Below are 23,634 nucleotides of genomic sequence, written 5' to 3' on the forward strand. Positions count from 1 at the left end.
CTGAAAAAATGCTCTGCAGCTGACCCAAAACTACCAGTTTGGGTACCTAAGTGGTTAAAACTAAAACAAATAAAGGTAAGGTAAGGTAAGGTAAACACACAGACAAACAAGCTCCTCAGAAGCAGGGTAGATATAATCTGAAAGTGGCGGAAGAAAATTATCTGGATGTGGTTATGCTGATCTGCGTGAAATATATTATCACTGCGACAATATGATAAATTTGGTGCAGCACCACCCAAAAAGACGCATCCAGAGAAACAAACAAACAAAAATGATCTAGCCAAGACCATTATTGATAAATAACCCAACCCCCGCCCCCTACACCACCACCACCACCACCACCACAGTGTCTAATTCGACCAACAAGTTGTGATTATTCACATATCTGATATTGTAGCAATCCAATATTTCTATCTGGGTGCATTTTTTTTCTTTGCCAATGAGTGTAAAACAAATCTTTTGCTTATTTATTCAGTTTTCAAAGAAATTAGCTTCAAATGTAATTTTACCTTTCCAATACATATGCTGACAATTTTATGTTTTAAGTGTGCATGTAATTTAGAAAAACTTGTGAGATGCCACAGGGACATGCCAAAAGTTTTTAATGTATGGGGTGCTGAAACTCCCACCAATCATTAGAACAAATTGGGAAAAATGTATTGTGTGCTAAACACCACGGCTTGCTGAGATCTCTGTCCATTTGTAGAGTTGCTCAAGCAGTGATCCATAGACTTATCATGGAGCCTGTTTAGTGCAACTAGACAGAGGTCGCAGCATGCAGGGCAGTGAAGCACACGATGGGTACATATCTCTGATCAGACAATCAAAACTTTTCACATGTCTCATGTACAGTACTGAAAGTTCAAAACTTACCAAGGTCTCCTTGACAGACATCTGTTCTTGATGCATCACCTAAAATAAACTCAGGGTCTTTGACAATTTCCTGTAAAAAATAAAAACAAGAAAAAACTGTAAAAATATTTTTATACAATCTGCAGAAGTGCACGTATTCAATTATGAATTAAAGGGGTTATCCAGGAAAAAACTTTTTTTTATATATCAACTGGCTCCAGAAAGTTAAACAGATTTGGAAATTACTTCTATAAAAAAATCTTAATCCTTTCAGTACTTATGAGCTTCTGAAGTTAAGGTTGTTCTGTTCTGTCTAAGTGCTCTCTGATGACACGTGTCTCGGGAACCGCCCAGTTTAGAAGCAAATCCCCATAGCAAACCTCTACTAAACTGGGCGTTTCCCGAGACACGTGTCATCAGAGAGCACTTAGACAGAAAAGAACAACCTTAATCCTTTCAGTACTTATGAGCTTCTGAAGTTAAGGTTGTTCTGTTCTGTCTAAGTGCTCTCTGATGACACGTGTCTCGGGAACCGCCCAGTTTAGAAGCAAATCCCCATAGCAAACCTCTACTAAACTGGGCGTTTCCCGAGACACGTGTCATCAGAGAGCACTTAGACAGAAAAGAACAACCTTAATCCTTTCAGTACTTATGAGCTTCTGAAGTTAAGATTTTTAATAGAAGTAATTTACAAATCTGTTTAACTTTCTGGAGCCAGTTGACATAGACCATGGTGGCCATTTTGAATCCAACTTTTGTTTTTTCAATAGGAAGAGGGTCATGTGACACATCAAGCTTATTGGGAATTTCACAAGAAAAACAATGATGTGCTTTGTTTTAATGTAACTTTATTCTTTCATGAGTTATTTACAAGTTTCTGACCACTTATAAAATGTGTTCAATGTGCTGCCCATTGTGTTGGATTGTCAATGCAACCCTCTTCTCCCACTCTTCACACACTGATAGCAACACCACAGGAGAAAAGCTAGCACAGGCTTCCAGTAGCCGTAGTTTCAGGTGCTGCAGAATGGGCAAAACAAAAAATGGAACAGGACCCTCAGTTTACGCAGAAGATTTTGCTCAGTGATGAGGCAAACTTTTATGTGAATGGTGAAGTTAACAAACAAAACCACCGCTATTGGTCTGACACTAACCCACATTGGATAGATCCCTCCAAGACTGTTGGAACAGAAAAATTAATGGTATGGTGTGGTATATGGGGTACAAAGATAGTGGGGCCATTCTTCATCAATGGAAACCTCAAGGCCACTGGATATGTGAAATTGCTACATAATGATGTGTTTCCCTCTTTATGCACTGAAGCTGGCACGTACCTTGAGTTTTTCCAGCAAGATGGTGAACCATGACATTATGGGTGTCAGGTCCGAGCATTCCTAGAAGAACAGTTTCCTGGAAAGTGGATTGGTCGTCCTGGGCCAGTTGAATGGCCCCCAAGGTCTCCAGATCTGACCCCCTTAGACTTTTATCTTTGGGGTCATCTGAAGGCAATTGTCTATGCTGTGAAGATAAGAGATGTGCAGCACCTGAAACTACAGATATTGGAAGCCTGTGCTAGCATTTCTCCTGCGGTGTTGCTATCAGTGTGTGAAGAGTGGGAGAAGAGGGTTGCATTGACAATCCAACACAATGGGCAGCACATTGAACACATTTTATAAGTGGTCAGAAACTTGTAAATAACTCATGAAAGAATAAAGTTATGTTAAAACCAAGCACATCATTGTTTTTCTTGTGAAATTCCCAATAAGTTTGATCTGTCACATGACCCTCTTCCTATTGAAAAAACAAAAGTTGGATAAAAAATGTCCGACTTCAAAATGGCCGCCATGGTCACCACCCATCTTGAAAAGTTTCCCCCCTCACATATACTAATGTGCCACAAACAGGAAGTTAATATCAACAACCATTCCCATTTTATTAAGGTGTATCCATATAAATGGCCCACCCTGTGGGTGTATGTATGTATATATTTATTTATTTATTTTTTGTCTGTCTGTATACATATGCCCCAATCAGCCATAACATTAAAACACCCGCCTAATATTGTGTAGGTTCTCCTTGTCTCTGACCCTGCAAGCAATGGACTTCTCCAGAGCTTTTAAGTTTTCTTGTGGTATGGGACCCCAAACTTAAGCAGAAGGTCCTTTACGACCTATAGGTGATGATTTGGGGATTACATGGATTGGACTTTTTCATTTCAGCATATCACACAGATAACTAATTAGATTGAGATCAGGTGAATTTAGAGGCCAAAACAACATCCAAGAAGCATTTAAGAATGTATTGGATATGTTCTCATCATTTTGACTGGTGTTATTTTCCTTGAGCAGGAGGCATACAGCCATCAGATTAGTCCAACAGGAATAATCTCTCATAAACCCATGCTGATGCATTGTTTAAAGTTAATTTTAATTAAAGTGGTTGTTCAGTTAAAATTATCCTATCCCCTATCTGCAGGATAACTGCTGGGACCTCCTTAAAGGGGTAGTCCAGTGGTGAAAAATGTATCCCCTATCCTAAGGATAGGGGATAAGTTTGAGATCGCGGGGGGTCCGACCGCTGGGGCCCCCTGCAATCTCTCTGTACGGGGCCCCGGCTCTCCGCCGAGATAGCGGGTGTCGACCCCCGCACGAGGCGGCGGCCGACACGCCCCCTCAATACATCTCAATGGCAGAGCCGGAGATTGCCGAAGGCAGTGCTTCGGCTCTGCCATAGAGTTGTATGAAGGGGGCGTGTCGGCCGCCGCTTCGTGCGGAGGTCGACAAGCCCCCTTCCCGCGGGCTGTCGGGGCTCCGTACAGGAGATCGCGGGGGGCCCCAGGGGTCGGACCCCCCGCGATCTGCAACTTTACCCCCTATCCTTAAGATAGGGGATAAGTTGTAAACCACTGAGTCACCACTGGACTACTACTTTAATGGGTACCTGGTTCTGAGTGATTGCGAGCTTCAAATAACATATGCTCTATTCATTTGTATGTAAGCGCTGAGGCCCTGTTTAGTTGAATAGGCGATAAATCATTTTTGCTGGACAACCCCTTAAAGATTCTCCAAAATAGAATCTCTCAGAAAACCCTCAAATATTTTCCTACAATAGATGTTAAATTCACAGGCCTATAGTTTCCTGGATAATTTTTTGACCCCTTTTTGAATATTTGCACCACATTTGATATGTGCCAGTCCTGTGGAATAAACAGTGTCCAAGAACATCTGCCCAGTTCTGAGCGAATAAGTCTGTACTGAAGTTGAAACTCAGCAATAACCCTAAAACTCATGTATCACACTGGCTAAGAGCCCTGAAGCCCCTTCTAACACTGCTAGCTCACAAGCCCTTCAACAGGATTGGCGTTCTGAAAAGTAACAACAAAATCATCATCAAAATTATCCTTTTTTGGAATCATCCGGTTGTGTGGGGCTGGTAGTCGCAGCAGAAGAGGTGGTGGTAGAAGTAGCTGCATCAGCAGCAACACAGTGTAAGGGGCCGCTGAAGGTCCGCTATATGCTGCCTTTACAGGTGTCTGCTCGTAGGGGCAATACTCTGCTACAAGTAGACACACTGAAGCGATGCGCGGTGTACTCGCACACATCGCGGCCTCTCCCCCTGCTCTATGAGCTAGGCCAAGAGTTGCTGCAATGTGCGAGTATACTGCGCATGTGCACGGCAACTCGCACGTTGCAGTGTGTCTGCTCGTAGCGGCGCATTGATGCTCCAAGCAGGCACCTGTAAAGGCAGCATACAGCGGTCTTTCAGCGACGGATCCGCAGCAGAATACGTGCTGGGGATCCGCTCATGTGACCGTACCCTAAAACAAAGTACAAGAAAGGGAATCTGTGATTACATAGGCCTGTTAGAAGTGGGCCACAGCAGGCATGGCGGACTAGTGGTAGTGTTAGCCAGTGTACAGCAGGGGTACTTGTAGTACTAGTAAGCTGACAGGCAAGGGATTCAACCAACGTAGTACAGAGGACGACGAGTGGCCAGCTACCCCGAGAAGGGAATCACCGCAGACTTCAGAACCTGCATCGCCGGTAAGACTGTCCCCTCGCCACAGATCCTGGGGATCCTGGGCGGAGATCGCAACAGAGGAGTCAGATGTAAGTACGCCGGCCGAAGCCGCTTTTTTCCACTCCTTCATCCTCCTCCAGTCCTGACATGGAACCCCTAGTACAGAAGTCGGCACCTGTTAATGCACGCTTGCGATCACCCCCCCACAGTGGGTGTTTGGCGACGAGCCTGCGCTCATACAGTACATGTGGGACCACGTCCTTCCCCAGCCAGGGAAGTCCCATCCACCGGTTCCCACAGCTGAGGCAGAAAGGGCCCGCAGGGAGGCTGAAATTACTGGCATCATTGAAAAGCTAAGGGCCCAGCATAGAGAGAGATATGGGCCAAAATGCCTCCCTTATGAAGTCCAGGCAGAGCAACAGAGGGACACTAAAAAGCTGGAAGTTCTATACATTCGCATGCTGGACTATCCTCAAGAGGGCGAGCCACCCTTAGAGTGCCGACATGCCACAGTTGTAAAATTTGACAAATATGAGAGGCTTTGGTACCCTCCAGGACTGCAGGCATGGAGGGACCATACTAGCCAATAGAAGGGCCGTTCAGCGGGACTACCTGCCCAGAAGATATCACTCCCTAAAGCGAGGGGAGATAGTAGAGTACACCCCAGTCAAGAGTCTGCAGGGTGAATAGGCTGCAGCAATAACTAGGCCCAAAACCCCAACAAAGATACCCTTCACTTACTTCCCATCGGACGACTGGGACACAGATCCCCACAGGACTTGGCCGATGAGGTTGCCAGAGACAGCCTGTGAAGAAGTGTACAAGGTGCCCATCATGGATCCCAAGCACATGTCAAGGTCCAGTTCTGTATCATCTGTAACAGAGAACGTGCCCAGGCGTACTCCCCCTGAGGAGGTGAGGCCTAACCACCGGGCACCAACATAGATGCCTAGATCTACTCAGGAGCTGGAGGTGTGGCCTAATCAGCAGGCACCAACTGATGTGCTGTGGCCTACTCCACCCAAGGAGGTGAGACCGAACCAACCGGCACCAACTGTAGTACCAGTGGCCTCAGCCGCTGCCATTAATGTTGTGAGCGTGAACCCATCAGTGACACAGTCCCGGCTCACAAATGTTCCTTGGGAGACTATTGTAAACCCCATGAGGGAAGCCCAACCTTGTGTTCCTCGCTATATGTCACAAAGTAGTAAGCACGCTGATAAGCGAGGTTGGGAGTCCAGAAAATCCTATTTCTGAAGTATTATGCTCATCACTAACTGTGTGGTACTCTAGTACCCTCTTGTTACAGGTTTTCTTCAGTGCTAGATAAAGTGTGTGGCAGGACTATGCCAAGAAGTTCTCCTGTTTGCAACGTAACCACCTTCATAAGTTTGTGCCCGGCACCTGGCCAAGAGACTCCTTGCCTGAGGAGATCCTAGTAAGTTTGTGCCCAGCATAGCCGTGTTTTCATTCAGGACTCCATAATGTAGGTGGACTGTAGAGCCTTACATGATCATTAATGTGAATGTAGTATATTTTTGTACGCAAAAATTTTGCACTCCAATAGCAGGTAGATGTGACCTGAATATCTCAAGTGTTGTGCTGCTTGCATGTAACCTATGTATTCCAAGCAAATACAATTTATGGTTACATAAAATGTCAAAAATGTAAATGGCTTTACTGTACAGAAGTATGTAATTCCCGTACAGAAGTATGTAATTCATGTACAGAAGTATGTAATTCCTGTACAGAAATAAAGGGAAAAACAATAATATATATTACCTTTTAGGTGTTATAGTGTTTTCTTAAAGGTGCTCTCCCAGCTCCTCTATGAGTAACAATAAACGTCACTCTTCACTAGTGCCTAACCAGACCGATACCAATCAGATACCAAGACTGACTTCTCATTCATAAAATTCAGTGTACACATAATTAAGTACATCAACTTCAGTAGTGTACATTCCAAGTCCAGTACACATAACTAATAACATATACTCATAAGAAAAGATAGGTGAATGGATATATCTCACAAACAAACAAAAAAATGAGTCTTAGGGACTGTAACATGTTTATTATCAGTCCATACCACTGTTATGCACAAATGTCATGTACTAATATGTTCTTTCTTATCTCTAGGTTTTCAGTATGCTTTTGTGGCCAGATGGTATTCCTGTAGCTAAAAATACACGTATCCAGTAAAGTAACAGTATGCTTAATTGTTATCTTGATAAAGAGTTCTAGGGGTAAGTGTGTAGTACCGATAGACCCTAGTAGCTAAGGCATTGGGCAGAAAGCCTCAGGAAACCCAATCCGCAACCAGTGTATAACAAGGGAAATAATGTGGTATTATATCAATTGTATGTCAATAAAAAGGTAACAGTGAGATTAATTTCAGTATGTAGAAGCATTACAATCATTATACATACCTCATGTCAAGTATCAGTCAGAGATTTCATAGTCAAATATCTACATGTCAAATATCAAATGTCATGTGTTCATAAAAGTTTCAGCTATAGACGGATGTTATAGCTAGGATATAACTAATTATATTTCATGCATAGTCATTAGGGATGCATAATCTAATAAACTAAAATAAAATAGAGATACCAAAGGTATGAAAATGTAGTATAACACTATTGTCATGGTATTGGTGTTATTGCTAATATAATTTAGTAAGTTCTTAAAAAGGAAAAATTTTTACTTATCCCATCCTGTTCATCCTGTTTGTGAATAAGTTCTAGCCATCCTGTTAGTGATTGAGTTTCAGAGCATGTATGGACATTATTTAAATACACAGAGACTCTATATAGTTTTTCATCAGTTATCATTAGCCTGAATTGGGACATTTGGATTAATGCTTCAGGACAGTATCCGGCCCTCTGGCCATTTCGTTTCTCTCCCTAAGGGGACCTATGTCGAGGACGACTCTTTTTAAGTAAGGGAGTGTGTGGTGTCCCGGTATAGGACATGGTCCTGTACCCTTCCTAAGTCCCCTCAGGAAGAGTTCCTGCAGTCCATAAGGCTCTCTTGCAGGGCTTCCCCCCTTGCTCATCAGTTACTGCTTCATATACATACATTGTAAAGGTATTGTGCATATTGTTCATCGTATATAGAGCTGTACAAATGTATAGGACCTTCCTGGGTCATGTGATCTACTGTCATGTGATGTAACCAGAGTTCCCTGGGTACAGGACCTCCCTGGGTACAGGACCAATGGGCTTTAGTCCAGCCCCCCTAGTATATAAGGGGCTGTAGTCTCTTAATTCTCTCTCTTGTTCCTGGATCTAAAGCAAGCACAAGCTCAGCATATATTACTCAATTCATCTCCTCTAGGCCAAAGCCTAAGGAACCTGCAGCCACCACAAAACATGAGTTATCAAGCTCTTTCTACTTTCTAGTGACTACTACTCAACTCAAACATACAATTAGCAGCACATTGGCCTGCATAAATCTCAATACTACAATTCCCAGCAAGCCTGTGAGGTATCCTGCATCCCGGTGGCCTCTAGAGAAACTGCATAACTGTAAAGACTGTTCCATAAGAAGTTTAACCCCTTAAGGACCCAGGACGCACTAGAACGTCCTGGCACCCTGGGCTTTAAGGACCCAGGACGTACTAGTACATCCTGGTGTTTCTCCGGTCTCTGCCGTGCCCCGGGCAGAGATCGGAAACGGATGCCTGCTGAAATGCTTCAGCAGGCATCCAGGGCAAACGCCGAGGGGGGCCATGTAGGCCCCCCATGTCGGCGATCGCCACAAATCGCAAGGGAAATCGCCCTTGCGATCTGCGGCGATACCGGCTGATCGGGTCTCTGGGACCCGACCGCCCGGTAATTTCGCGTGATCCCGGCTGTCACAGACAGCCAGGACCATGCTAAAGCATAGGAGCGAGGTGGCAAGCCTGCCACCTCCTCCGATCCCCTGCGATCCGTCGGTTAGTTAACCAACCAATCGCAGGAGGTGGGGCGGTTACTTCCTCCCGTCCTGCCCGGCCCCTGGAAGTCCGGAGAGGACGGGAGGAAGACCGGAGGACACGGCGGGGGAGTGCTGGGGCCCGGCCCCGGTACTTACCTCGTCCCTGAAGACCCGGATCCCGGCGGCGGAGACGGCAGCGGCGGCGACAGGTGAGTTCATCTTCAGCCGCGGTCGAGCCCTTTATAGCAATGCACGTCGCCGTAAAGCGACATGCATTGCTGTAATGGGACCCTGTAAACTACAACTCCCAGCATGCCCAGACAGCCCTTGGCGTCTGGGCATGCTGGGAGTTGCAGTTTTGCAACATCTGGAGGTCCGCAGTTTGGAGACCACTGTGCCCTTCCAGATGTTGCAAAACTACACATCCTCAGCATGCCCTTACTGTCCAGGCATGCTGGGAGTTGTAGTTCTGTAACATCTGGCCCTTCAGATGTTGCAGAACTACAACTCTCAGCATGCCTGGACAGTTTTGGCATACTGGGAGTTGTAGTTTTGCAACATCTGGAGGGCTGCGGCTGGGACACCACTACACAGTGGTCCCCAAACTGTTCTACTCCAGCTGTTGCGTAACCACTACTCCCAATATGCCCTTCGGCTGCCTGGGCATGCTGGGAGTTGTGGTTTTGCAACAACTGGAGGCACACTGGTTGGGAAACATTGTTTGTTTCCTAATTCAGTGTTTCCCAACCCGTGTGCCTCCAGCTGTAGCAAAACTATAACTGCCAGCATGCACTGATAGACTGTGCATGCTGGGAGTTGTAGTTTTGCAACAGCTGGAGGTCCCCCCCCTGTGAATGTACAGGGTACATTCACATGGGCAGGGGGCTTACAGTGAGTATCAGGCTGCAAGTTTGCAATGCAGCAAATTTTGCGCGGCAGCTCAAACTCGCAGCGTGAAACTCTCTGTAATCCCCCGCCCGCGTGACTGTACCCTAAAAACACTACACTACACTAACACAAAATAAAATAAAAAGTAAAAAACACTACATATACACATACCCCTACACAGCCCCCCTCCCGAATAAAAATTAAAAACGTCTGGTACGCCACTGTTTCCAAAATGGAGCCTCCAGCTGTTGCAAAACAACAACTCCCAGTATTGCCGGATAGCCGTTGACTGTCCAAGCATGCTGGGAGTTTTGCAACAGCTGGAGGCACCCTGTTTGGGAATCGCTGGCGTAGAATACCCCTATGTCCACCCCTATGCAAATCCCTAATTCAGGCCTCAAATGCGCATGGCGCTCTCACTTCGGAGCCCTGTCGTATTTCAAGGCAACAGTTTAGGGCCACATATGGGGTATCGCTGTACTCGGGAGAAATTGCCTAACAAATTTTGGGGGGTATTTTCTCCTTTCACCCCTTATGAAAAGGGGAAGTTGGGGTCTACACCAGCATGTTGGTGTAAAAAAAAAAAACATTTTACACTAACATGCTGGTGTTGCCCTATACTTTTCATTTTGACAAGAGGTAAAAGGGAAAAAAGCCCCCCAAAATTTGTAATGCAGTTTCTCCTGACTACGGAAATACCCCATATGTGGGCATAAAGTGCTCTGGGGGCGCACAACAAGGCCCAGAAGGGAGAGTGCACCATGCACATTTGAAGTGATTTGCACAGGGGTGGCTGATTGTTACAGCGGTTTTGACAAACGCAAAAAAAAAAAAAACCCCACATGTGACCCCATTTCGGAAACTACACCCCTCACGGAATGTAATGAGGGGTGCAGTGAGAATTTACACCCCACTGGTGTCTGACAAATCTTTGGAACAATGGGCTGTGCAAATAAAAAATTTTGTACAGCCCACTGTTCCAAAGATCTGACAGACACCAGTGGGGGGTAAATGCTCACTGTACCCCTTGTTACGTTCCTCAAGGGGTCTAGTTTCCAAAATGGTATGCCATGTGGGGGTTATTTTTCAGTCCTGGCACCATAGGGGCTTCCTAAATGCGACATGCCCCCGAGCAAAATTTGCTCTCAAAAAGCCAAATATGACTCCTTCTCTTCTGAGCAATTTAGTTGGCCCGTAGTGCACTTCAGGTCAACTTATGGGGTACCTTCATACTCAGAAGAGATGGGGTTACAAATTTTGGGGGTATTTTCTGCTATTTACCCTTGCAAAAATGTGAAATTTGGGGGGAAACACACATTTTAGTGAAATTTTTTAAAAACATTTTTACAAATGCAAAAGTCGTGAAACACCTGTGGGGTATTAAGGCTCACTTTATTCCTTGTTACGTTCCTCAAGGGGTCTAGTTTTCAAAATGGTATGGCATGTGTTTTTTTTTTTTTTTTGCTGTTCTGGCACCATAGGGGCTTCCTAAATGCAACATGCCCCCCAAAAACCAATTCTGAAAAACGTACTCTCCAAAATCCCCTTGTCGCTCCTTCGCTTCTGAGCCCTCTACTGCGCCCGCCGAACACTTTACATAGACATATGAGGTATGTGCTTACTCGAGATTGGGCTACAAATACAAGTATAAATTTTCTCCTTTTACCCCTTGTAAAAATTAAAAAATTGGGTCTACAAGAAAATACGAGTGTAAAAAATGAAGATTGTGAATTTTCTCCTTCACTTTGCTGCTATTCCTGTGAAACACCTAAAGGGTTAAAACGCTGACTGAATGTCATTTTGAATACTTGGGGGGTGCAGTTTTTATAATGGGGTCATTTGTGGGGTATTTCTAAGATGAAGACCCTTCAAATCTACTTCAAACCTGAACTGGTCCCTGAAAAATAGTGAGTTTGAAAATTTTGTGAGAAATTGGAAAATTGCTGCTGAACTTTGAAGCCCTCTGGTGTCTTCCAAAAATAAAAACCTGTCAATTTTATGATGCAAACATAAAGTAGACATATTGTATATATGAATAAAATAAAATAAATATTTGGAATATCCATTTCCTTACAAGCAGAAAGCTTCAAAGTTATAAAAAATGCAAAATTTTCAATTTTTTCATCAAATTTTGGGATTTTTCACCAAGAAAGGATGCAAGTTACCACAAAATGTTACCACTATGTTAAAGTAGAATATGTCACGAAAAAACAATCTCGGAATCAGAATGATAACTAAAAGCATTCCAGAGTTATTAATGTTTAAAGTGACAGTGGTCAGATGTGCAAAAAATGGCCGGGTCCTAAGGTGTAAAATGGCTGGGTCCTTAAGGGGTTAAAGGGGTATTCCAGGAAAAACCTTTTTTTATATATATCAACTGGCTCCGGAAAGTTAAACAGATTTGTAAATTACTTCTATTAAAAATTTTTAATCCTTCCAATAGTTATTAGCTTCTGAAGTTTTCTATCTAACTGCTCAATGATGATGTCACGTTCCGGGAGCTGTGCATGATGGGAGAATATCCCCATAGGAACTGCACAGCTCCCGGGACGTGAGTCATCAGAGAGCAGTTAGACAGAAAACAACAACTCAACTTCAGAAGCTAATAACTATTGGAAGGATTAAGATTTTTTAATAGAAGTAATTTACAAATCTGTTTAACTTTCCGGAGCCAGTTGATATATAAAAAAAAGTTTTGGCCTGGAATACCCCTTTAAGTAAAAGTTCCAGTTATTTTCACAATTCCTGCTGTGGACATTCCTTTATTGCCTGCTTTTTCTGGGTTGGTTGTCGGCAGGGCATAATACAGAAAACAACCACATCCTGGCGTCATGACAAATCATGGTTTAATAACACCTTACCCCACAGGGTTAATACCACCAGACCCTGCTACACCATTGCAACACCCTAGACACCACATAATAAAGTGCATAAAAACACACGCCTATGCGTTTCGAGCTTAAGATAAGCTCTTAATCATGGCAATAATTCAGAGGCTTATATACTCTATGTACAAATAGAAAGATTTAACAGAGCAAAGCTCGGTGCGGTGAGGGCGGTGCAGGGGGCGGGGCATTAATCGGATTATCAGCAAGGTAATTGCCTATACCGATAACGTCCAAAATCGTGAATATTGGTCGATAATATCGGCCAAACCGATAATCGATCGATCCCTAGTACCTGGCATGTGACGACAGATCCGGTTACCGGGTTGCATGAGTGAAACATGAAATGGATGTCAGCTCGTGCATATATGTATGCTGTTTGCGTGTGAGTTGTCCGAGCTCCAGCACTGCAAATACTGTGGATGTCCGTTAACTACCATTCAGACTGGTGAGTGAGCTGAGTTGCGACTTTCCTTTTTCCTTTTGCTAATCAACATAGCTGTCACTATGTGTTTCATTCAGCTTTCGCAGACTCCTGAATGTCTGATCAGCTTCTTTGTCATTCAGGAGTCAGGGAAAGCTTTGGCTGTTCAAGCATGCTGGGAATTGTAGTTTTTTATTGCAATAGCTGGAGCTGCAGTGTTTGTAAAGCACTGTGTTAGAGCAGTGTTGCCTTTAGCTGTTGCAAAGCTACAACTCCCAGCATGCCCACACATCCTTTGTAATTTTGCAAGAGCTGGACGCACACAGCTGGAGAATATACAGCTCTAAAACAGAGTTTTACAAAGATTGTACCCCCAGCTTTTGCAAAACTACAACTCCCATCATAGTATCTCCTATACTGGATACCAACACACTTTAAGGCTGGTATTTAGTAGTCTGTGTGCATAAAGACAGATGACCCCAAGTAGTGGCTATTTAATTTTAGATTTTTTTTTTTTTAAATATATATTTTAAAAAGTCATCTTATCAGTTGTACTACAAAATATAAAAAGTTTTGCATAAAGACAGTGCCTCTTTGTAAATTCCTTCTATTTAAAAATCTTTATCCTTCCAGTACTTATCAGCTGCTGTAAAATACAGAGGAAGTTCTTTTCTTTTTGAATTTCTTTTCTGTCTGACCACAGAGCTCACTGCTGACACCTCTTTCCATGTCAGATACTATCCAGAGCAGGAGAGGTTTACTATGGGGAATTGTTCCTGCTCTGGACAGTTCCTGACATAGACAGAGGTGTCAGCAAAGAGCACTGTGGACAGACAGAAAATAAATTAAAAAAGAAAATAACTTCCTCTGTATTATACAGCAGCTGATAAGTACTGGAAGGATAAAGATTGTTATACTTAAAGAAGTCATTTACAAATCTGTTTAACTTTCTGGCACAAGTAGATTTTAAAATAATGTTTTCCACCGGAGTACCCCTTTAACAATGAAACTTGACCATTCACTTTTTGATTCCTTAATAAGCTGACATTGCCTAGGCCATTTTCTTGACCAGTAGCCAATATTCCAAGTTCATGCACACAAAAACTAATCATAACACTAGCTAAACATAATTTTCCCTAGATATACAGGGGACTTACTAAAAGTCATCTGCCCAAAACAATAGACATCAAAATGTGTTACTCACACCAGTATTAACCCCTTAAGAACACAGCCCATTTTGGCCTTAAATGGGCACTGTCACCAACTTTATTTTTTGATATATTGTAGTACTTAAGTACTACAACATATCTTTAATATATTGTCATTATTATTATTTTTTTATTATCAGGGTGAAATTTACGTTTAACCTCTTCAGGACCCATGACTTATGCATACGTCATCACACCCTGGGTCTTAAGGACCCATGACGTATGCATACGTCATGTCTTTTCCTGGTCTCCGCCCCTCACCCGGCGGAGATCGGAAGCGGATCCCTGCTGAATTCCTTCAGCAGGGATCCAGGGCAAACGCCGAGGGGGGCCATGTAGGCCCCCCATGTCGGCGATCGCCGCAAATCGCAAGGGAAATCGCCTCCTCCGACCCCCTGTGATCTGTCGGTTAGTTAACCGACCAATCGCAGGGGGGGGGGGGGGGGGGGGGCGGTTACTTCCGGGGGAGGAAGACCGGAGGACGCAGCGGGGGACGGGGGAGTGCTGGGGCCCGGCCCCGGTACTTACCTCGTCCCTGAAGACTCGGATCCCGGCGAGGAAGATGGCGGCGGCGGCGACAGGTGAGTAGATCTTCAGCCGCGGTCGGGCCCTTTACAGCAATGCACGTCGCCGTAAAGCGACATGCATTGCTGTATTGGGACCCTATATACTACAACTCCCAGCATGCCCAGACAGCCCTTTGCATCTGGGCATGCTGGGAGTTGCAGTTTTGCAACATCTGGAGGTCCACAGTTTGGAGACCACTGTGCCCTTCCAGATGTTGCAAAACTACACATTCTCAGCATGCCCTTACTGTCCAGGCATGCTGGGAGTTGTAGTTCTGTAACATCTGGCCCTTCAGATGTTGCAGAACTACAACTCCCAGCATGCCTGGACAGTTTTGGCATACTGGGAGTTGTAGTTTTGCAACATCTGGAAGGGCACAGATTTGGAACCACTGTATTAGTGGTCTGCAAACTGTAGTCCTCCAGATGTTGCAAACTACAACTCCAAGCATGCTGGGAGTTGTAGTTTGGCAACATCTGACTCTAAAGATGTTGCTGAACTACTACTCCCAGCATGCCTGAGAATGTTTGGGAGTTGTGGTTTTGCAACAACAGGAGGCACACTGGTTGGGAAACATTGTCTGTTTCCTAACTCAGTGTTTCCCAACCCGTGTGCCTCCAGCTGTTGCAAAACTATAACTACCAGCATGCACTGATAGACTGTGCATGCTGGGAGTTGTAGCTTTGCAACAGCTGGAGGTCCCCCCTTGTGAAAGTACAGGGTACATTCACATGGGCAGGGGGCTTACAGTGAGTATCCGGCTGCAAGTTTGCGATGCAGCAAATTTTGCGCGGCAGCTCAAACTCGTAGCGGGAAAATCACTGTAACCCCCCCCTGCCCGTGCGACTGTACCCTAAAAACACTACACTAACACAAAATAAAATAAAAAGTAAAAAACACTACATATACACTTACCCCTACACAGCCCCCCTCCCCAATAAAAATTAAAAACGTCTGGTACGCCACTGTTTTCAAAATGGGGCCTCCAGCTGTTGCAAAACAACAACTCCCAGTATTGCCGGACAGCCGTTGACTGTCCAAGCATGCTGGGAGTTTTGCAACAGCTGTAGGCACCCTGTTTGGGAATCACTGGCGTAGAATACCCCTATGTCCACCCCTATGCAAATCCCTAATTCAGGCCTCAAATGCGCATGGCGCTCTCACTTCGGAGCCCTGTCGTATTTCAAGGCAACAGTTTAGGGTCACATATGGGGTATCGCCGTACTCGGGAGAAATTGCCTTACAAATTTTGGGGGGCTTTTTCTCCTTTCACCCCTTATGTGGGTATTTTTTGCTGTCCTGGCACCATAGGGGCTTCCTAAATGCGACATGCCCCCCGAGCAAAATTTGCTCTCAAAAAGCCAAATATGACTTCTCTTCTGAGCATTGTAGTTCGCCCATAGTGCACTTCATGTCAACTTATGGGGTACCTCCATACTCAGAAGAGATGGGGTTACAAATTTTGGGGGGTATTTTCTGCTATTAACCCTTGCAAAAATGTGAAATTTGGGGGGAAACACACATTTTATAGAGATTTTAAAAATTTTTTTTTACATATGCAAAAGTCGTGAAACACCTGTGGGGTATTAAGGCTCACTTTATTCCTTGTTACGTTCCTCAAGGGGTCAAGTTTCCAAAATGGTATGCCATGTGGGTATTTTTTCCTGTTCTGGCACCATAGGGGCTTCCTAAATGCAACATGCCCCCCAAAAACCATTTCAGAAAAACGTACTCTCTAAAATCCCCTTGTCGCTCCTTCCATTCTGAGCCCTCTACTGCGCCCGCCGAACACTTTACATAGACATATGAGGTATGTGCTTACTCGAGAGAAATTGGGCTACAAATATAAGTATACATTTTCTCCTTTTACCCCTTGTAAAAATTCTAAAATTGGGTCTACAAGAACATGCGAGTGTAAAAAATGAAGATTGTGAATTTTCACCTTCACTTTGCTGCTATTCCTGTGATACACCTAAAGGGTTAAAATGCTGACTGAATGTCATTTTGAATACTTTGGGGGGTGCAGTTTTTATGATGGGGTCATTTGTGGGGTATTTCTAAGATGAAGACCCTTCAAATCCCCTTCAAACCTGAACTGGTCGTCCCTGAAAAATTGTGATTTTGGAAATTTTGTGAAAAATTGGAAAATTGCTGCTGAACTTTGAAGCCCTCTGGTGTCTTCCAAAAGTAAAAACTCGTCAATTTTATGATGCAAATATAAAGTAGACATATTGTATATGTGAATAAAATAAAATAATATTTGGAATATCCATTTTCCTTACAAGCAGAGAGCTTCAAAGTTAGAAAAATGCTAAATTTTTCATCAAATTTTGGAATTTTTCACCAAGAAAGGATGCAAGTTACCAAAAAATTTTACCACTAAGTTAAAGTAGAATATATCTCGAAAAAACAATCTCGGAATCAGAATGATAACTAAAAGCATTCCAGAGTTATTAATGTTTAAAGTGACAGTGGTCAGATGTGCAAAAAATGGCTGGGTCCTAAGGTGTAAAATGGCTGGGTCCTTAAGGGGTTAAAAAACGGCCACTAGGGGTCACACTCCTAGTGGCCGGCTGCAGCCTGGCGTGACGTCACGCCTGAAAAAGGACTGATTTTGGCCTGGCAATCAGTCCTTTTTCATTTAGGCTGCTCTCGCTCCCTGCCTGTCAATCAGACAGGCGGAAGCGAGCTCATTGGCTCCCTGGCCACTGGCTGGGAGGCCACTCCTCCCGCACATGTCTTCACCGCCACTGTCCCTGCATGCCCGCTGCCAGACTCTGCAGGTATCAGAACAGAGGGAACGGGGTATGTGGGGCGGGGGGGGGGGTTGTGATGGAGGGAACGGGATATGCGGGGGGGGGGTTTGTGATGGAGGGGACGGGGTGATGGAGGGAACGGGGTATGGGGGTTTGACGGAGGGAAAGGGCTAGCGCCGTAGCGCCGCATGGCACTAACTTATACTTTATTTACACAGGGTGCCTCCAGCTATTTCACTACTACAACTCCCAGCATGCCCTGACGGCCAATAGATGTCAGGGCAAGCTGGGAGTTGTAGTGGTGAAACAGCTGGAGGCACCCTGTGTAGATAAACTAAGGGCGGAAGTGTTGTCCCCAGCAGGCATCAGTGATGTGGTGCCTGCTGGGGAAGTCTGCCTGGTAGCGAGCACACTACCAGGCAGACAAAGTTATTTTTAATATAATAAAAAGAAAAATTAAAAGCAGGGAGGGGGTTAGGGATAGATTGGCAATACGCAGGGACAGAAAAACAATTTAGGATGGTGGGAGCTACCCTTTTAAGGACACAGGAAATTTTATTTTTGCATTTTCATTTTTTCCTCCTTGCATTCTAAAAATCATAACGCTTTTATATTTCCATCCACAGACCCATATGAGGGCTTATTTTTTGCATGACCAATTGTGCTTTGTAATGACACCTTTTATTTTACCATAAAATGTATGGCAAAACAAATAACTTATTATTTGTGTGGGGAAATTGAAATGAAAACTCCAATTTTGCACATTTTGGAGGGTTTCGCTTTTATGCTGTACATTTTATTGTAAAATTTACATGTTTTCTTTATTCTGTGAGTCAATATGGCTAAAATGATACCCATGATTACATACTTTATTACTGTACTGGTTTAAAAAAAAAAAAATTTTTACAACAAAAAGTATGACCACCAAAGGCTGTCTGGGCATGCTGGGAGTTGTAGTTTTGCAACAATTGGAGGCTCTCTGTTTGGGAAGACATTGCATTATGGGCACTCTCCCCAGCAGAGAGCGCCAAAATGTCCTAACTAATTTTTTTGTGTTTCTTTTTTCTTCTCGTTTCAGATCAGTGTATGCAGAGAATTACGGCGATTCTGAGGACTACTGTGGATGAACTGGATTTTTTTTCCTTTTAATAAAATGGTTAACGAGGGCTGTGGGGAAGCGTTTTTTAAAATAAAATAATTTTTCCAATGTGCCGGCTTTTTTTTATTGAATTTTCAGGCTTAGTAGTGGAAGCTGTCTAATAGACTGAATCCATTACTAAGCCGGCACTTAGTGTTAGCCCCAAAAATAGCTAGTTCTAACCCCCAATTATTACCCTGGTACCCACCACCACAGGGGTGCCGGAAAGAGTCGGTACCAACAGGCCCGCAGCGTCAAAAGTGGCGCGCCTAGGTGATAACAGGCTGGCATTATTTAGACTGGGGAGGGCCAGTAACAATGGACCTCGCCCACCCTGGTAACGTCAGGCTGTTGCTGCTTGGTTGGTATCTGGCTGAGAATAAAAACACGGGGAACCCTATGCGTTTAAAAAAAAAAGTATTTATAAAAAAAAAAAAAACAACGCATAGGGTTCCCCGTATTTTTATTCTCAGCCAGATACCAACCAAGCAGCAAGAGCCTGACGTTACCAGGGTGGACGAGGACCATTGTAACTGGCCTTCCCCAGCCTAAATAATGCCAGCCTGTTGGTACTGGCTCTTCCCGACACCCCTGTGGTGGAGGGTACCGGGGTAATGATTGCGGGTTAGTGCTAGCTGTTTTTGGGGCTAATGCTAAGCCCCGGCTTAGTAATGGATTCCGTCTATTAGACAGCTTCCATTACTAAGCCTGAAAATTCAATTAAAAAAAACGACACATTGGGAATTTTTTATTTATTTTAAAAAACACTCCCCCAAGGCCCTCGTTAACCACTTTATTAAAAGGGAAATAAATCCAGTTCATCCTTGGTAGTCCTCTGAATCTGCCGTAATCCTCTGCATACACGGATCTAAAATGAGAAGAAAAAAAAAACACAAAATATTGGTTAGTACATTTTTGGTGCTGTCCGCTGGGGAGAGCGTCCATATTGCAATGTCTTCCCAAACAGGGAGCCTCCAATTGTTGCAAAACTACAACTCCCAGCATGCCCAGACAGCCTTTGGCTGTCTGGGCATGCTGGGAGTTGCAGTCTAGCAACAGCTGGGAAGACACTATCTGGAAAGACACTGCCAGAAGGGTCTGTTCACATTATACAAAACATACAATGTGAACAGAGCCGTATACCCTTACCAGCAAAAACAAACAAAAATGTAGCCAGCACTAGGGGGCAGAGCTACACAGACCCAGCCGATACTGAAGGGAAGTAAGCAGACTTCATTTTCTGTATACACTATATACAGCTATCTTTAGATATGTATACCACCCAAAGGGTTAACCTACACTGTCCAGCAGTGTAAGTTAACTCTTTCCTTGCTGAGCTGGTGCATAGCGCTCTGCTCAGCAAGGGGTTAAGTGAGCCAGAAATGTGTTTACTGTATACACATTGCAGGCTCACTGTAAGTTTTTCTTGGCAGTAGATATACAATGTATATCTAGTGCTCAGTATCAGCTTTTCTCCCGGCTCTGTAGCCATGAGCACAGCTGAGCCCAAAATTCACATAGGACGATCGCAACCAGTGTCAGGAGGAGTGACACTTGCTGTGATCTGTCCCTTACTTCAGGTACTACTGCTCCCAACATGGAGCACACTCTTCTCCATGCTGGGAGCTGTAGTACCTGCATTAATAGACAGATTGCAGCGAGTTTCACTCCCAACATCCGCTGTGATCCTCCTGTATAATGTATAGATGCGGAAGGCCGCTCTTCTATGGTCCCCTGCACAGACGTATATATACACCTATTCATATTTCCCACAGAGTTGTGAGTGTCTGGAACCATCTGGCCAATCACAGCTCTCTGCAGGAAATATGAATAAGTGTATATATACGTCAGTGAAGGAGACCATAGAAGAGCGGCCAGCCGCATTTATACATTTTACAGGAGGATTGCAACGGGCGATCTGTCTGTTAGTACAGGTACTACTACTTCCATCATGGAACAGTGTGTTCCATGCTGGGAGTAGTAGCACTACTTTAAAAAAAAAAAAACACACATACTACATTTTCATTATTGTCGGCTACATTTTTAGTGCCCGCCCACATAAATTGATCCCTGTTTAAAAATTTATTAAAATGTTGTTATAAAAAAAGATACATTTCGTTAAATACAATTTTTTCCATCACTACTGTATCTTTTTTATTATAATTTTTTTAATGATACCCTACGAAATTTTTATAAAAAAGGTATCTCCATCACTTTTTTTGGATCGCAACATTCCAAAAAAGAATAAAAACCGCCTGCAAAAATGCCAAAGTTAAAATCCACATGGCGTTTTTCTTGACGTTTTTTCACCTCCATAGACTTCTATGGGAGGAAAACGCCAAGATTTTCCCGAAAAAAAGCCAAAGTCTCAACAAGCAGTCATTCTTTAAAAACTGCCAAGGAGCCCAAATTAGCAGAAAAACGCCAAAAGGATAAGAGAATAAAAAAAAAAAATGCCAAACTTAAAAAAAAAAACGCCAAGTGCATAGGGCATTTTGCAGTTCCACTGTTGACTTGTAGCTAACATCTGGCCCCAGCATTTTTTCGCAAAAAAAAATGCCATGCGGCAGAATGGGCGTTTTTATTGGCGTTTTTGCAAAAAAAAAAAAAATACAAGTGGAAACCTAGCCTCAAAGTTAAGCAGAAAGTAGCGAGGATGACAGAAGATAGAGTAAGAAGATCTCTGTGGCGTCTTCGTGTGAATCTGGCGCGGAGATTTGATTGACAGTTTACTGGTAAGTAGGTATTTCGGTAGATAAAATTTATAAAAGTCTTTTATTCATTTTATCTACCAGAATACCTACTTACCAGTAGGTAAATGTGAATGAACCCCTTCCCTAATAAAAGTCTAATAAACCCCTTTTCCATAATACAAAAATAAACATATGTGCTATTGGAACGTGCATAAATGTCAGAACTATAAAAATACAAGGTTAATTAAACCGCATGGTCAATAATGTACACATAAAAAAAAATGCCAATGTCCAAAATGTCATCTTTATGGTCACTTTAGATAGCCTAAAAAATTTATAAAAAGTGATCAAAAAGTCCCATCAAAACAAAAATGGTACCAATAAAAACTTCAGGTCACGGCACAAAAAATGAGCCCTCATAAATCCCCTTATGCGGAAGAATAAAAAAGTTATGGGGGTCAGAATAGTACAATTTTAAACTGCATGTAGTAGTAAAATAAAATAAAACCTATAAAAAAATAGGTATCCTTGTGACTGTATAGGCCTACAGAATAAAGATAAGGGGTCATTTTTACCGAAAAGTGCACTGTGTAGAATCAAATACAAATGCCCCACAAATGTTTTTTTTTCTGATTGATGGTATTACAGAGTAAAATTGTTGGTGCAAAAAACAAGCCCAATATGGGTCTGTAGGTAGAAAATTGAAAGTTCCACGATTTTTAGAAGGTGAGGATGAAAAAACGTAACTGCATGAATGAAAACAGTTTTAATAGATCGGACATTTATGCATGTGGCAATATCAGATATGTAGTGTTTTTATTTATTTTATTATTTTTTTTTTATTGTTTTAATGGGAACATAAGGTAATTTATTTTATTAATGGGGGGGTTTTATCTATTTTTTAAAATATATTTTTTTTACACTTTGTAAGCCCCCATAGGGGACTTTTAATAGCAATCATATGTTTGCTATGTACTGTTCAGTACTATGTAATATCATTATACTTATCAGTAAAACTGAATATCTTCTTGTATATCCTGGTTCTCCAGATTGCACAAGAAGCTCGGTGATCCTGCATGCTGGAGGAAGGCAAGAGAGCGCAGGCGGATATTTACACTTATCGCACAACGGGGGTCAGTAAGCCCTTCAGTACCTCTGGTTTTACTATAGATGCCATGATCGGCATTGATCATGGCATCTATGCCCATTCAGGGATGTGGAAATCCTATCGCCCGCCCTGAACTAATTTATGCAGGATAAGCCATCAACTGCCGAGCCGAGAAGTTCGTGACAAATCGAATTTACTGTAAGTTCGCTCATCTCAAGTGTTCACGGGGGAAACACAGAGCAGGGGGAGGGGAGAGGACATGTGTGTGAAGGAGACTGCACTGCACGGGCTGGGGATTTCACCTCACACCGGCTCAGGTGAGGAGGCTGAGCTTGCAGTGGTTGTATATAGAGGTGCACCGAAATGGAAATTTCAGAACCGAAACGAAACCGAAATAAAAAAAAATGTCCGGCCGAAACCGATACCGAAAATGACTTCTCCCCGTCTTCTGGTAAAATGCAGCGCTCCGCTCATTAGATTAGATTCCCCCACATTAGATTGCCAGCTCCCCCACATTAGATTGCCAGCTCCCCCACATTAGGTCGGGAGTTCCCCCACAATAGTAGGCAGCTCCCCCACAATAGTAGGCAGCTCCCCCACAACAGTAGGCAGGTTCCCAAATTAGGTCAGCATTTCCCCCACAACAGTAGGCAGGTTCCCAAATTAGGTCAGCATTTCCCCCACAATAGTAGGCAGGTTCCCAAATTAGGTCAGCATTTCCCCCACAATAGTAGGCAGGTTCCCCACAATAGTAGGCAGCTCCCCCCAACAATAGTAGGCAGTTCCCACACAATATTAGGCAGCTACCCCCACATTTTTAGGCAGCTCCCCCCCACATTAGGTCAGCAGTTCCTCCACAATAGTAGGCAGGTTCCTCACAATAGTAGGCAGCTCCCCCACATTAGGTCAGCAGTTCCCCCACAATAGTAGGCAGCTCTCCCCAACAATAGTAGGCAGTTCCCACACAATATTAGGCAGCTCCCCCCAACAATATTAGGCAGCTCCCCCCCACATTAGGTCAGCAGTTCCCCCACAATAGTAGGCAGGTTCCCCACAATAGAAGGCAGTTCCCCCACAATATTAGGCAGCTCCCCCCACAATATTGGGCAGCTCCCCCCAACAATATTGGGCAGCTCCCCCCAACAATATTAGGCAGCTCCCCCCCCCACAATATCAGGCA

At 43.7% G+C, this 23,634-nt stretch overlaps 1 protein-coding gene across 1 annotated transcript in view; it reads right to left on the minus strand.

Moving 5' to 3' along the window:
- Window positions 1–23,634, minus strand: part of CAPN9 (calpain 9) — a gene marked incomplete at its 5' end in the record, with an annotated part of 376,282 nt that overhangs the window by 348,640 nt on the left and 4,008 nt on the right. The window contains one exon of the mRNA XM_056566855.1: window positions 874–943. Within this exon, the coding sequence (XP_056422830.1) occupies window positions 874–943 (70 nt within the window). The remainder of the gene's footprint in view (window positions 1–873; window positions 944–23,634) is intronic.

Source organism: Hyla sarda, chromosome 3, assembly GCF_029499605.1.
Source record: "Hyla sarda isolate aHylSar1 chromosome 3, aHylSar1.hap1, whole genome shotgun sequence".
Taxonomy (NCBI): Eukaryota; Metazoa; Chordata; class Amphibia; order Anura; family Hylidae; genus Hyla; species Hyla sarda.